At 29.1% G+C, this 15,357-nt stretch overlaps 1 protein-coding gene across 1 annotated transcript; it reads right to left on the bottom strand.

Moving 5' to 3' along the window:
* Positions 1-87: 87 nt before the first annotated feature.
* Positions 88-7,766, bottom strand: LOC135925024 (uncharacterized). Its single transcript, XM_065460160.1, has 2 exons — positions 7,724-7,766; positions 88-2,684 (listed from the first exon to the last, which is right to left on the bottom strand). Exon 2 carries the CDS (start codon positions 2,504-2,506, stop codon positions 92-94), a length of 2,415 nt encoding a protein of 804 aa, XP_065316232.1. The 5' UTR covers positions 2,507-2,684; positions 7,724-7,766; the 3' UTR covers positions 88-91.
* Positions 7,767-15,357: the final 7,591 nt, after the last annotated feature.

The following is a 15,357-nucleotide window of genomic DNA, read 5'->3' as shown; positions in this document are numbered from 1 at the left end:
AAAGAAAATGTTAAGTTAATGTAATATAAAAAATTATGATAATTGCGGTATTCTTTTTTGATTTTATTTTGTTATATGGCTTATTTATAAATCATCGCCGCTTCTTTAAGTAGAGCCTTTCCTTCTCAAATAATTCCTTAGGGATTTTAAGTTTAACTATTTCGTCTATAAGGAAATCGTCCCCGATATTCTTGCTTTTGAGGGCCTGGAGAGCTCCCATGGTTTCGTACATGCTGGGGAATCTAGAAGAAAGCGAAGAGGCACCGAAAGAATGCAACAAGGGCAAACTGCCGAACATGCTCTTGGGTTGGCTTCGCGAAGTTTGGGGAGCTTCTGAGTTACCTTCTTTAACGTTTTTAGACAAATATTTGGATTTGTTCTTGGCTTCATTACCTCCGCCGACTTCTATCGCTACTTGAGGCGGAATCGAGAAAGCTAATTTGAACAAGATGAGTCCCACTTTGAAGAGGACCCCGACCCCTTCGCAGAGAAAAATATCCCAGACCCTCAAAACGCAAGGCCACGGCAGAGTACGGCTGTAAAGACACATAAACCACTCGGTAACGCACAGGGATGGTTGTATGCCCTGCTTTTTCACGAGTCGGTAAAGAGAAGGATGGAATCGTTTGAGAAGAGCATAAAATACTTGGCCATCCAATTGGAGAGACTCGAGTCCGGGGCCGAAATAACCAGGTAGGTACTCGTCACAAATTGATAAGAGACACCAGAAAGCGGGTTCGGCTGGCATCTGCATAAGGAGAACAGCGGCGATGGGGGCCTGAGCCTGACAGTACCCATCCTTTGGTCTCATCAAGCTATAAACCTTAAGTACGTTGAATAAATCTCTTTGACCGGCCCCATCGGGACTCGAGAACATCTCATGGTAAGGAAACTGTCGGTGCAGGTCCCGTTTGATTTCGTCAACTGTCAGAGGGTCTCCCTTCTGCTGTTCTGAGGCCAAAAGACCGTAAAGTGCTGTGTTCTTGCCCCTGGCGGCAGGTACGCCGCATAGGTATTGCCAAGCCAGCCCACGAAAGGCAGGGGGTATGCCCTTCCGACAACGGTCCTTGATCTTATCGGGCTTTTGCCGGCTGTACTTGTCCCAGTGGTCAAGCATCCCTTTCCACTTTTTTTCGCGATTCCGCAGTTTAACGATAGAGGAAGTATCCTTGTTGAGAATATGTTTGTTAATTTTTTGTTTTGACGATAATCCTGATGTCTTATTAGCGTGGGATAAAGTTTCGGACTTTAGGGTTTCTTCGATGTCGTCGTCGTCATCAATGGGGGGAGGGATGTATTGCTGACCACCGAAAAAACCGTATTTATCTATCTTTTGGGGGGATATCACTGTAGATTCTTTTGTTTCTATAGTTTTGGCAACTTCGATTACACCGGGTTGCTTTTTAAAAGGAGTTTTATCCGTAATAGGTTGCAAAATTCTAGCAACTCCCATAGGCATATTTTCATTTAGTTTTCCAGTGCTCTTATTACCTTCGTTCAAAAGGCCGTTCTGCCCAATCTGGTTTGTTTCAGAAATTCCGTGGTCTAGAAAATTATTATGATATTGATGACACTGATCGTTAAATCTTTCGCCACCCTCGGTGGTAAAATCAATTTCTTCTCCCTCGCTATCAAATTCGCACACCGAAGACATTTCGGATATATTGCTCTTGGAGTCCTCGGATGATTTGATGAACGGATCGACGGGGAGGTTCAAAAATGTTCCGTTTTGTAGGCGGTAATGCTGTTCGTTCGGATATTGGTCCTCATACTCGACCGAACGCAATCTGGAACATTGCGAAGGTGAAAAATCCGAATTTTCACTGAAAGAAAAAACGGTGTGAAGTTTGTTTTTGGTGGCGTGTCCGACTGAAGCCGGGGATAAATAGGTATTAGTATTCAACTTTTCGGGGGAAGAATTAGCGCTCTCGCCGCTTTGTGATGGGGCATAAATATCGTTGAAATAGGTTATCACTTCGTAATTGTCTCGTTGTTTCGTAACTTCGGAACGAATCGGCGATTCACAACTAGAAGATGAAAGGATAGGGGAGCGAGATTTTAATATGGATGCGGTGTGACGACAATATGCTTCCTCGCCAGTGAATTGGCCCTTGAAGTTATTTGAAGGACTTTGAGGTGACCCTGTCGGATGGAGAGAGAGTGGCGGCGATCTGTTTACGGAAATTTTACTAATTTCATTTTCGAGTGCGTTGATGGCCAACTGGAGGTCGTCATCCTCCTTGCGATGAAAATTCAATTTTTGACTAACTTTATCATTGTTATTGATTTCGGATAAATAGTTTTGATAACTCCTCTTGGAACCAGAAACAGAATTATTAGAATCCGAAGGAGAAAACAGAATGCGATCTCGGACTATGAATGTATTGCCACCGTTTCCGTTTTCGAAGTGGACATTTTCTTGGAACCTTCTGTCGGGGGTAGCGATGGGCGATACATCTTTATCAACGTAGGGTATATCCATACCTCTGGAAGGCTGCCGAATCATGGTAATCTGATTCGCGTGCCAAACAAAAATTTAGGAGGAACGAGGAAACGAAATCTCCGAGGATTTTCATTCATGGAACAAATAATTTCTGACTCGTTTTGAAGAATAATATTCGCGCAAAATTTTAAAAGAAAACGATATCTTTATTAAGATCGATTCTATTGGCTAAAATGACAACCTTAATTGTATATAATTTTTTTTAAAAAATAAATAAATTTTTTAAAATTATATTTGGCAATTCTTAAGAAAAAATAAGTAAGCCTGAATAAACAAATTTCAGTAGGTAGTGGTAAACGAAAACTATAAAATTGATATCTTATATATTTTAACGCATTTTAATTTTAGAGAATGATATAATTTAACTTTATATGTTATGTCCTATCTACTACTACTACCCAACCTATAATAATTAGCAATGAAAAAAAATTTGAAATATGTATATAGCCTAACTTTTCACTTATTTAACGGGTCAGAAAATTTGTATTCCAGAAAATCCCAGGAGAAAATTTAGTAAAACATCTCATTTTCCATATATATATATATATATATATATTAATTAAATGTTCCAAGAAGCATATCAAAATATATAAAATTAGATAACAGCCAAAGTTCAACGATTTATATGTGATAACATTTTATCGTTCATTTTTTTTAGTATAACAATGTTATTATAAAATAAAATAACCATTAAATTTTGAATTAATAGATTCATCTATTGGTGTTGCCATGATCATGTGATTTATTGATTATTTCAAAACCACACAAATAAATAACTTTCCGAAGCAAAATTAAATTATTCAAAATCACTTTTTATAAAAAAAAAATAAGGTAAATGTTGTTAGGCTTAGTGAGCGTAAATTTATAACAAATTTTAAAAAAAATAAGATTAAACATAACAGCCCTGGATAAGTAAATTTATCTCGCCTAATAAAACAATTTTAATATATTTTTTGTTATATAAAATTTTATCTTTATATAATTATAATTAAGCCTTAGAGGAAGGGAGGGAGGGGGGTAAAATGTGAGAAAAATCATTGGTGATATTTTATGAAATTTCAATTTTTTTTTCAAAATTTTTGTAATTATAAAAGATAATACCTGATATATAAAAGCAATAACTAAAGTATGTAATATAAAAAAAAATGCAACCAAATATTATTCCATATATAAATATCTAGGGTATATTATTAGATGGCCATATCCGCATATCAGCCAACATTATTTTAATAAAAAAAACGCCTCGTAATCCAATGACATATATAATACATTGACTGACGATTCATTCATTAAAATGCATTTTTAAGCGTCGTTAGCAAATCAGCTGGACCCGCAATTTTGGTAACACATACAGTAAATATTCTTATAAATTAAGCTCTCGTTTAAAATTTTAATAATGATAAGTGTAACCAAGATGGCGTCTCCAGCTGATTTGCATTGATGTACACTTTTAATGAATGAATCGTCAGTCTAGGTATTATATATGTCATTGTCATTCATAATCCCTTACATGAATACTGACAACGGGTCAAGGTTAAAAGCACTCGACACAGTATTTTGTTATACAATTTTTTTTTTAGCCTATTATAGCACGGCTCCATTTTTGGGGTATTCTTTATGTATTAACCATATAAGATTATTGTTTTTAGGGTCACTTAAGACTTTACAAATATTATGAAATTAGAGTTTTTAATCGTATTAATACAAATAAAAAAAATATTAAAAATCTTGAAAAAAATTGTTTTATATATATAAGTTAATTGTTAAAAAAAAATAGGCGGTTTTTCATAGTCAAATTTGTTATTCAAAATATTCTTCTATCAACTAATTTAGCTCTTTTAGATTTTAAGATGGTTATATGGCGATATATTAAATACACCAACCACGATTAAGAATGTAAACAAAATTATAATTTTAAACCTCATGGAAAATATCTAGACATATGGTATATTAGTAATGTTTAAACTTTAAGTTATTTGGGACTTTCCACCTAGAGAAAGTATAGCGATACAGAGATAAACTGGACTGGGCTAACAAAAATGTCAAATATTTCTAATTATTTGTTTAAGTTAAAATAACCGGTTATGGAAGAGTTTACAAAAAAAAATATATTTAATATTTAAATTAAATTTTTAATTATTTTTAAAAATATAAACAGATAAAAATAAAGGAAAAAATCGTCGAAAAAATAAATAATCAAAGAAAAATGGGCTTTGTTCCAATTGCATAAAAAATTTATTATACCAGGTTTAACAATAAAAAATAAATTTGTGACAAATAACAATACTATGTTAACTTAATATTATTTATTTTAATTAAAATATATCATAATTGTAACTAAAACCATGAAGTATTCAATTTTTTTTAAATCGCCATTTTGATATATAGTAACGGTAAATTTTTTAAAAAAATAAATGATCTCTCTAATGAATAGAAAAAAAAAGAATGGGAAGATATTCTATAAAGAAATTAAGAGGTGAACAATGATATATAATAATACCTAGACAGACGATTCATATAATAATGCATTTGAAAGCGTCGTTGAATGTAAATCAGCTGGTCCCGCCATTTTGGTAACCCATATAGTATTTATTCTCATGTTAAAAACTACTATTAAATTGATAACTTGCTTCCTTATTATCTCGATGATCAGGCAATTCTTTAATAAAGTTTTCGTCAAGCATAAGAATAAATTGGACTCTCGTTTAAAATTTATAATAATGATATGGGTAACCAAAATGGTGTCCCCAGCTGTTTTTCATTGATGTACACTTTTAATGAATGCATCGTCAGTCTAGGTATTATTATATGTCATTGGGTAAATCTTATAAAATAAAATTGTTCGGGTGAGAAAGGCAGCATTCTTATATATGTTAGCGTCAATCCGTTTTTCCGGCATTGAGTTATTTTTTCAACTTTAAATTATTTTTTGCAAGCGTTTTTTTATATTTAAAAATCTGATTTTACCGGTAATGTATTCCATCTTGTTTAAAATACTTACCCTATGAATTTGAGACAATTTTTCATTTAATGCATTATCAAGAATGATTAAGTGTATTTTGTCCCAAAAGTTAATCATCTCACTTAAAATATGCATAGTTTTTCTGGCATTACAAATAAATTAAATTTCGGTTCCTTTTATCCATTTATTATGAAATTGTGCACAGGATGTAAGGTATTATTATCAATTATATAATACAATCATAAAATAACTCAAAACAATGATGGTATTGGATTGTATTGTTTTTTTTTAAATATCAGCTCGAAGCACTTTAAATAAAAATATAACACTTAATAACGTCACAGCCTATTAGTGCATGACTTTCTTTCATGCCCTGGCTTTATTACCCAGTAGCCCAAAAATGCCTAGCCTAGATTAGCTGAAAAACCGATCCCACCTAGATTCGAACTTAAGAAGTTTTTAGTTACTCCTTAATCAACCTTTCTTTCTCTCGTTTATATTCCAAGATCCAGTTTCCTATATATATAATAGCTTAAATCATATTGAACGATAATCTGTTTATTTTTAGTAACAATCTAGCCAATCTTTAAAAGTAACTCTTCCCATGGAATAGGTGAATGATTAAATAACAAAAACATTCTTGTCTGCTTAAGGTAAGTGTGCAATGGTTATAAATAACATCTGCCCTAACTTCTTGGCTCCTTCTGAGAAATTATCTCCTACTGTTACAAACCATTGGCTCTTCTAAGATATCTCTTACTGCCATAACTCCTTGACTATTCTGAGAAATGATCTCCTATAAAAAAAACTGCTGCTATAGCTCTAATCAATTAATAATAAACAAATTATTTTTTATAATTCTAATATACTATATTTGATTTTCACTACCCAACTGAACTAAATGAATATACATCATACTATTGTTATTAAACAGCTAACTCAATACTTCACCTAGAAAAATATTATGCAAGCCTGAAGATTTTGCTCATAGAAAGAACAAAGGTGTAGAGATATATTATCAAAATCTCAAGGCCTAGGCAATATCTTTCTGGCTAAAATATTGAGTTTGCCATTTTAAAAAATTGGCTCAAAATGAGCCATTTAACAACACTACATTATACTACAACTATTAGTTAAGCTTTTGACTATATTCAAGTTTAATCAATTTCTAATATTTTTTAACCTAAAATCTAATAAGGTTCCTTAACATTAATATATATATGCTACATAATTTAACAAATTTTATCCATTTTGATCAGAATTTACCTTCTTTTGTTTAAGATCAGAATTATTTAAATGTGATATTCTTGAGGGAGCTAAGTATCTTAAAATTTAAAAGATCAATGGCAAAAAAAATAAAATGCATGGATAGATATTAATTATTAAAATTAGGTATATACTACTATAATAAGGAATGATATAAAATAAATATTTTTTTATTGGTCCAGACCAGTTGGATTAAAGACCAAATTGGCTTGCAGTCTGAGTCTAATAAACCAATACTTAATATTAAAAAGAGGTAATTTTAAAATAATAATTGCTTTGGATTTTTTTACCATAATTATAATGTAGTTAATCATAACACATAATAAATATAAATTCCCCCCTCCCCTGGACAAGGCTGGGCAATCTATGTAAATATTTTTCCAGGAAAATGGTTTTTTATCATAAACTGGTTTAGGACAATCTGATGGGCAATGAAAAAATATTTTCAAAAGCAAATGTTAATGCATAGTTTAAGTGTATGAGTAAAAAAATGTTATTTAAGATTAAGAACAAAACCAACCAATAAAAATTATTTTTAAACATTTAAACTTCTGGAGTTATTTTTCTTCCCAAAACCTTGTTTACATCACTGGAAAAATGGACAAACCATTTTATGGGTTAAAGCCTGTTTATTTAAGAATTTCCCATTCTAACTGCGTAAACATTTAAAAAAATATTTTATAAAAATTTAATACCATGCATGAAATTTTATGGTTATTTAAAAGTCATAATTAATAATGGGGAATTATAATCTAATCAGATATTTTACAGAGAAAATAATATCGGTTAGTAGCCAATAAAAAAATTATTAAAACGATCAGAATTCAAGATAGTATAAGTTAAAGTTATATAATATTGTGCAATAAAAATTTATATTGATTAAATCTTCATTTATAATATAAAAGTAGGTTGAAAAACAAATTATATATAAACGATACTAATATTGAATATATAGGAATAGGATATATACAAATATATAAAAAAATTTAAACTTAAATTGGTCCTCATTTTCAATACGCATGATTTAATTTAACAATGATTGCACAAGGTATATAGCCTTAGCCAATATTTTCTTCAACTTTAGTTAATTAATAATTAGGATATAATTTTACAATCCAAAATTCTACTATAAAAACCTATTCAGTGGTTTATTAATCAGACTGTTATATTTATTATAGACCATCTTATTTATTTTTTGTAAATTTGGCCATTAATTTTTTTTTACTCATATCAGTAAATATTCAAATAAAGTAACCCATGACCGGAAAAAAAAAATTTAACAAATTAAATTCCATATTCAATATCGAAACTTTTTTTAAACTTATTGTATATTATGCGATAACTGATTATGGATCCTCTATTAAAATGTTACAATCAACTCAAATATCTATATTTCGAGACAACTATCTTTCCTAGGATCTCAATAATAATCCTGTTTTTGCCCCTCTCAATGTTTTTTTTAAAACTATTTTTAGTTTTTTTTAAATTGTTTACTTAATTGTTCTGTTAGTGTTATTTTAATTTTTATTAAATGTTATTTTAAAATATAATTAATTATATCCTAAATCATTTTTTTTTTTTCTTATATAATAATTATTTATTAAAAATTTCTATCGTAATATTAAAAAACTATGATATTAAAACATTATAAAAATAAAACACCATTAAAATAAAAATTCAATTTCAGAATTGAGTTCCCAAAAAGGCACTAAAAATTCTATTTAAATTTTTTGACGTAATAAATATATATAAATTTGTTGGCTTCGTTTGTAAATGCCGAATTTGGTGCCAAGATTTTTTAAAAACTTGTAGGCTAATGGGGAAAAATGGCCGTTTGTGGAAGTCACTATTGGAATAAATAAGAAAGATCTTTGTATTTATTGATCCTTTTTGTTTCTGAATGTATTAACGGATTGATATTCATGTTTAAGTGGAAACACATGTGTAGTCACAATTAATAATTTTCCGAGGGCTCAAGGTATAGTTGTCATACCATCACACATTAAACCATCTACATGAGATAAATTTGTGGACTCAAGATGGTTCGGAATGTGGATCGCTGCTATACCTCGATTTATTGTTGTGTGGCACTGGTGTAGCCCTATATACATGTCTATGTCTATGAATATACTAATGATTTGCATTTGTGACAACATTGGATGTACGATGTCACAACCAAAACTTAAATCAATCGCTACTCTCAATTGATCGTCTGATAGACAACCAAGGTTATGAAGGGGGAGTGATTCTAACCATGCATGACCACCAAATATAATAGCAGATTGAAGGAGTTGAATGCAATCTAAAGGTGAAGTGACTAATATATCGTGGTATTTCGAGTGATGATTGAGGGTAAATGAGTGTCAAAAAGTATATTAGCCTCCCATTTGTTAGTTGCGTCAAATAATAAACGATCGGTGGAGAATAAGAAGCCTGAGATCTGAATTGTTTCTTAAACTGGATGATAAATATGACGATAAAGATAATAGATTGAGTAAATGTATAAAACTCAATTTAGAAGGTAACTGGACAAGTGACCAATGAAGTATGTTTAATTTAATGTTGAATTCTTAATTTTTAATATAAATTCGTTGTTTTTAAAATAGGATGACGAACGGATAATATGCAAAAATTTTAGTATGTGTGTAGCATATATATTGTTGATATGTTAGGTTCTATAAAATAAATTATGGACTAATTTGTATTATATTATCCCTTAACTTAATAGTTTCCTTGTCAACACTTCGAGCGACTAACTTAAAATTCTTAACATTGTAAAATGATTGTTTTATTATTTTATATTAACATATTAAAGAGATATGATATATAAAGGATTGAAAAAGAAACTTGGGAGCAAAAATGTGACGCTCGATATTGTTATTATATTTGAATTAAATGATCTATCTAATAAAATATATTTATATCCCAGTCTATTCTCACTTATATTATATATATATATAACTTGGGCTTCATGCAATTCTTTATTGCAATTAAAGGAACCATTTATACTATTTATCATAACTAATCCATTAATAACATTGTAATAATACAAATAAAAATCCATTATAACCATCCTCATCCCATCCCATAATCCCCAGCAATCATTCTCGAACTTTCCTCTATCTCCAAAACAAACCCATATGATGTGAATTAATGATTCTTGTCTGTAATCCATGTGTTCGGTAGCTAATCATTACAGTATGTATAGGCATTTACGTACTAAAAATAAGCTTTGATGTGCTGTAAATGGCATAGAATGTGCTCTATGTTGTAAAAACTTTAGAAAATGTTATGACGGAGGCATGATGGAATTAGTTAACGAGAACCCTAATATGATTAAATTGTCAAAAGTAATGATTTTAAATTTATTGGCTTGTTGTTTAAAAGTAAAAATCAGTTTTATATTTATGTTTAGTGTGATACCGGTAGCTTGGGAATTGGTTTCCCCATATTTTAAAAGGGCTAAGTACGTTATAGGCAGTGGCGTAGCTAGGAATTTTCCTTAGAGGGGGTCCATATATAAAAGCCTGGGGGCTTCGCCCCCCAGACCCCCTTTTACGGGCCTTCGGCCCTTTTGCCCGGCCTTCGGCCGGGTTTATCTTAAAAATCATATTGGTTTTTCTTATAATATAAAAGAGTCCTAGAATTATTAATTATTTTAATTAGTGTTGTTAAACGGCTCGACTTGAGCTGATTTTTATAAACAGCTAACTCAATATTTTTGCCAAAAAATATTGTTCAAGCCTAGAGATTTCTCGAATAATATAAAACTTGTATCTCCATGAGCAAAATTTTCTGCCTAATATATTGAGTTAGCCATATCGGCTAAAATTGAGCCACTAATTTTAATTAAAATAACACATTGACACAATTTTATTGATACACGTTTCATTTTATTATACTTTTAGAAGTTATTTACAAATAAAAAGCGATTATTTAAAATATAAATATTATATTGATTTAATTATAAATATTATATTGCTTTAATTATAAATATTATATAGCTTTAATTATAAATATTATATTGCTTTAATTATAAATATTATATTGCCTTAATTATAAATGATATATTTTATAATTAGTAAACACATTAAAACTATAGATTAAAAAATAAATGTTTTTTTTAAACTGTAAATTTAAGTCGATATCCTTCATGTGAAAAAATCAAAATTGTGTTGGCAATATTTTTTTACCAATATATGATAGATGTTTAAAATTAATATTGAGAAACCTAGGCTAATAATCATAGATGACATGTTAGCTTTGGAACCAACTTTTGATTATTATAAGTATAAAGTAATAGACTATATCACTTGTAGTAGGTGATGGTTCTAAATGATCTAGTATAATTGGTTGTCTATTATCCTTTAGTTTTCTAGAGTATGAGGGAATTGCTAAGATTTTAAATAAATATAATTTAAATAAGACTAATACCAGACATGAGTGGAACTTCATTTCCATTTAAATTCTCCCTAGATTTTTTATATATCTAAAATTTTAATGTAAATATTAATAAGTAATTGATTACATTACATTTATTAGATAGTGATTTGTTGTGACTTAGTGTATTTTTTTGTTTGTTATCACTATTTTTTTTACCCCTTGGTGTGAATATTAATTGAGATATTCCTATAAAAATAAATTAAAATAAAACAACATATTAGATAACCTTTAAATTCTAAATTGATACAGCCTATAATATTTTGTTGACTACTATCATTCTTCTTCAATGTGATACTTGATATACCTAAAATTATGATATAAATATTTAAAGGTAATAGTTAACATTACTTTTACTAGGTAGAGATTTGAAGTGATCAAGTGTATTTAGCTTATTTTTATCATAATTTTTTATAGAGTATCTAGGTATTTCTAAAATTTAAATGAATACATTTAAATAAGGTCATATAAGTTCATAAAATACCTGAGGTGAGTGGTAAATTGTTGCTTATGGTATCAAGTTCATCATTAAAATTCTGATTTTCTATATTAATTGGTGATTCATTTAAATAAGGTCATTATAAAATACCTGATGTGGGTGGTAAATTGTTGCTTATGGTATCAAGTTCATCATTATAATTTTGATTTTCTATATTAATTAGTGATTCATTTAAATAAGGTCATTATAAAATACCTGATGTGGGTGGTAAATTGTTGCTTATGATATCAAGTTCATCATTAAAATTTTGATTTTCTATATTAATTAGTGATTTGGTGTGTTCATTTTGTTGACTATCATCATTTTTATTAAATGTAATACTTGATATATCTAAATCTATAATAAAAAATATTTAAATCTTAATAGATTATATTACTTGTACTAGGTAGTGATTTTATATGGTCTTTGGGTATATAAATGAGTGTATCAAGATCATTTTATTCCCTCCTACGTTTGGGTATATCTTATAAATGTCAAAATATTTTGGTTAGCCAAAATTATTTAAAATAATAAATTACCCAAAGTGGTTTGTACTGGCAATTTTAATTTAGTTAAAACTATGACTAGGTGTTTAATTTTAAATTCTAAAATAAAAATAGTTAGCTATTAATTTTTAATATTTTTTTTATTAAATGTTATTTTGACCTGTTGTATTTACATCATCCTTATTATTTTCAATAGAGCCTATAATGCATAAGATATTAATTAGTACACTGGATTAAATATTTTTTAACCTCAAAAGCATGAGAAAGTAGATTATGCACTATTTTATTTCATATTATTATTTTCGAACCATATCTTCGATAAATTATAATAAATATTTTTTTAAATATGCATAAATAATATATTATTATAATTTATTAGATTATTATCAATGACTTTAAAATAATATACAGAATAATTTTTATATATATAAAAGTAATAATATCCTTCCACAAACATCAAAACCAGAAAAATATAAATATTCATGGTATTTATTTGATATAAAGTCACTTTTGAGTCTTTTGAACGAATAATCTAAAAAAATTGCTCTGAGGGGGGGGGGGGGGGGTAGATTATGCACTTTTTTATTTCATATTATTATTTTCGAACCATATCTTGGATAATTTATAATAAATATTTTTTTAAATATGCATAAATAATATATTATTATAATTTATTAGATTATTATCAATAACTTTAAAATAATATACAGAATAATTTATATATATATATAAGTAATAATATCCTTCCACAAACATCAAAACCAGAAAAATATAAATATTCATGGTATTTATTTGATATAAAGTCACTTTTGAATCTTTTGAACGAATAATCTAAAAAAATTGCTCTGAGGGGGGGGGGGTGGGTAGATTATGCACTTTTTTATTTCATATTATTATTTTCGAACCATATCTTGGATAATTTATAATAAATATTTTTTTAAAAATGCATCAATAATATATTATTAAAATTATTAGATTATTATCAATGACTTTAAAATAATATACAGAATAATTTATATATATATATTTAAAATTAAAAGTAATAATATCCTTCCACAAACATCAAAACCAGAAAAATATAAATATTCATGGTATTTATTTGATATAAAGTCACTTTTGAGTCTTTTAAACGAATATTCTAAAAAAAAATTAATTGCTCTGGGGGGGGTCCAAACCCGAAACCCCCCCCCCGTAGCTACGCCACTGGTTATAGGGCTACAGACTGTTTCATCTTCTAAATACCATATATTAAGATCTAGGTTGAAATTATTGTGGATTTCGGAAATGAGATAATGGATTCCAAATCAAAATAAAAGAGATCCTAATAGATCTCCTTGTTATATGCTTTCCTGAGACATAATCTGAATTTAATAAATTTAAATTCGCAGTGAAAAGTTTCATAGAAAAATATTTTCAAAGGGGCATGATAAAGGCTATTAACAGCGTTTTTAAAATCAAGTTTACGATTACTGAGTCAGGTAAATAAGGGGTGGGGGTGGGGTATCTATATAAATTCTTGAAACATGAGCTGCAATTTCGTACCCCCCATGACTTCGAAATCTAAATAATAAGTTTAAAATGTTGATGGCATCAAGTTTCATATGGATCTTGATTTTGGCAATTAATCTTCTCAAAAAAAATTCTACTGCAATGGGATGGGTATTATCTAGCTTGATTAAAGCGATTAGACGTGTTCCAAAAAGGATTTGGTGAGTTTGTATAAGGATGGCCTTATTAAATATGTTATTACAAAATGTCAAAACCTTGTTGATAGAACTTTGCGAAGGAATTTCTGAATTTATTAAAATTGAAAATAAGAGTATCTGAAACCATCCACCCACTAACTTTTTGTTAAAAAAATTGATAACATTGACAATTTCATCACTGGTAAAAATCACAAACTGGTTGATTGGAGGGATGGGTAAATTCACTATGGAAGTCTCGAAATGCAGTTGTTTAAATAGTATGTTACTTCGTTAATAGGAGATAGCCTGTTGTCTGAAGATATATGTTTAATTGCTCCGCCTAATTTTATATGATATTGTGTTATTATATCATCTACCTTCTTTTTATTATTATAAGTGTAGTTAATCATTTGAATAATGTCATAATTATCTATGTGTGATTTTTTTTGTATATGTAAGAAGTCTCTTTGTTAACTGGTCGTGTACAAGACATTTATGAGAGAAGATTAGTAAGTCTTTACATGATTTTAAACAATTTATGTTGTTATTAACTTTTGTGATATGTTTTGTGATAAAATTAGAATTTAAGTTTCTAGATTTATTAGGTAGAGTAGATGTGTCATTATTTTTTTCAGATCATAAAAAACTATTCTTAATTATTAAACATTAAATATCTTATGACTTATATTATAATTATTTATTAATATCAAATATTTATTACTAATTTATATTATAGAGTAATGATTAAAATGCCATATCTCATAAACCTGAGTTCGGCCTAATTTAAAAGTTTTCAGATTTATTATTTAGTTCTTTAAAAACAATGACAGATGCCTTTGCAATCAATGCAAACATTGAAACAATAAATTGCTCACAAGTCAGTGAAAAAATATGGACAGACCTTTCATCCAGATTAATAGACACTGCAAAATCGACGCTAGGCTTGACAAGAGGAGGCAACAAATCACACAAAGAACTATGGTGGTGGAATCAAGAGGTACAAACCACTATACAGGAGAAAAAAGCCCTTTATAAAATATGGTACAAATCCAAAAATGCAGATGACAAGTCAAGATACAAAAAATCCAAGAGATTAGCTACAAAGGCGGTGGCTAGGGCCAAATCTATGGCATACGATGACATGTACGAAGATCTACATACCAAAGAAGGGCAAAATAAAATATACAGATTAGCCAAACAGCGAGAAAAGAACTCTAGGGATATAAACGGAGCTCCGAAAGTAATCAAAAATAAAGATGGGAAATTGATAATAAAGGAAAAAGAAATAATGAATAGATGGAAAGAATATTTTCAGGAGCTTCTCAACTTTAATTCCCACATATTGCATCTCGACGAACACTCCCCTTGTCAAAACCTTGTGCAACCTATAACAGAACAAGAAATAATCACATGCCTCAAGCATATGAAAAACAACAAAGCTAGGGGTCCAGACGATATTCCAATAGAAAGCCTTAAAGCACTAGGAGATGATGGAATACATCTCCTCACAAATCTGT

Source organism: Gordionus sp. m RMFG-2023, chromosome 2 (assembly GCF_954871325.1).
Source record: "Gordionus sp. m RMFG-2023 chromosome 2, tfGorSpeb1-WG-v2, whole genome shotgun sequence".
NCBI lineage: Eukaryota > Metazoa > Nematomorpha > Gordioida > Chordodea > Parachordodidae > Gordionus > Gordionus sp. m RMFG-2023.
Note: the sequence above shows the minus strand (reverse complement) of the source record. Positions and strands in the feature narration are given on the sequence as shown.

Excerpts from the sequence above, each read along its gene's own strand:
- LOC135925024 (XM_065460160.1), bottom strand. The coding sequence starts at position 2,506 with ATGATTCGGCAGCCTTCCAGAGGTATGGATATACCCTACGTTGATAAA.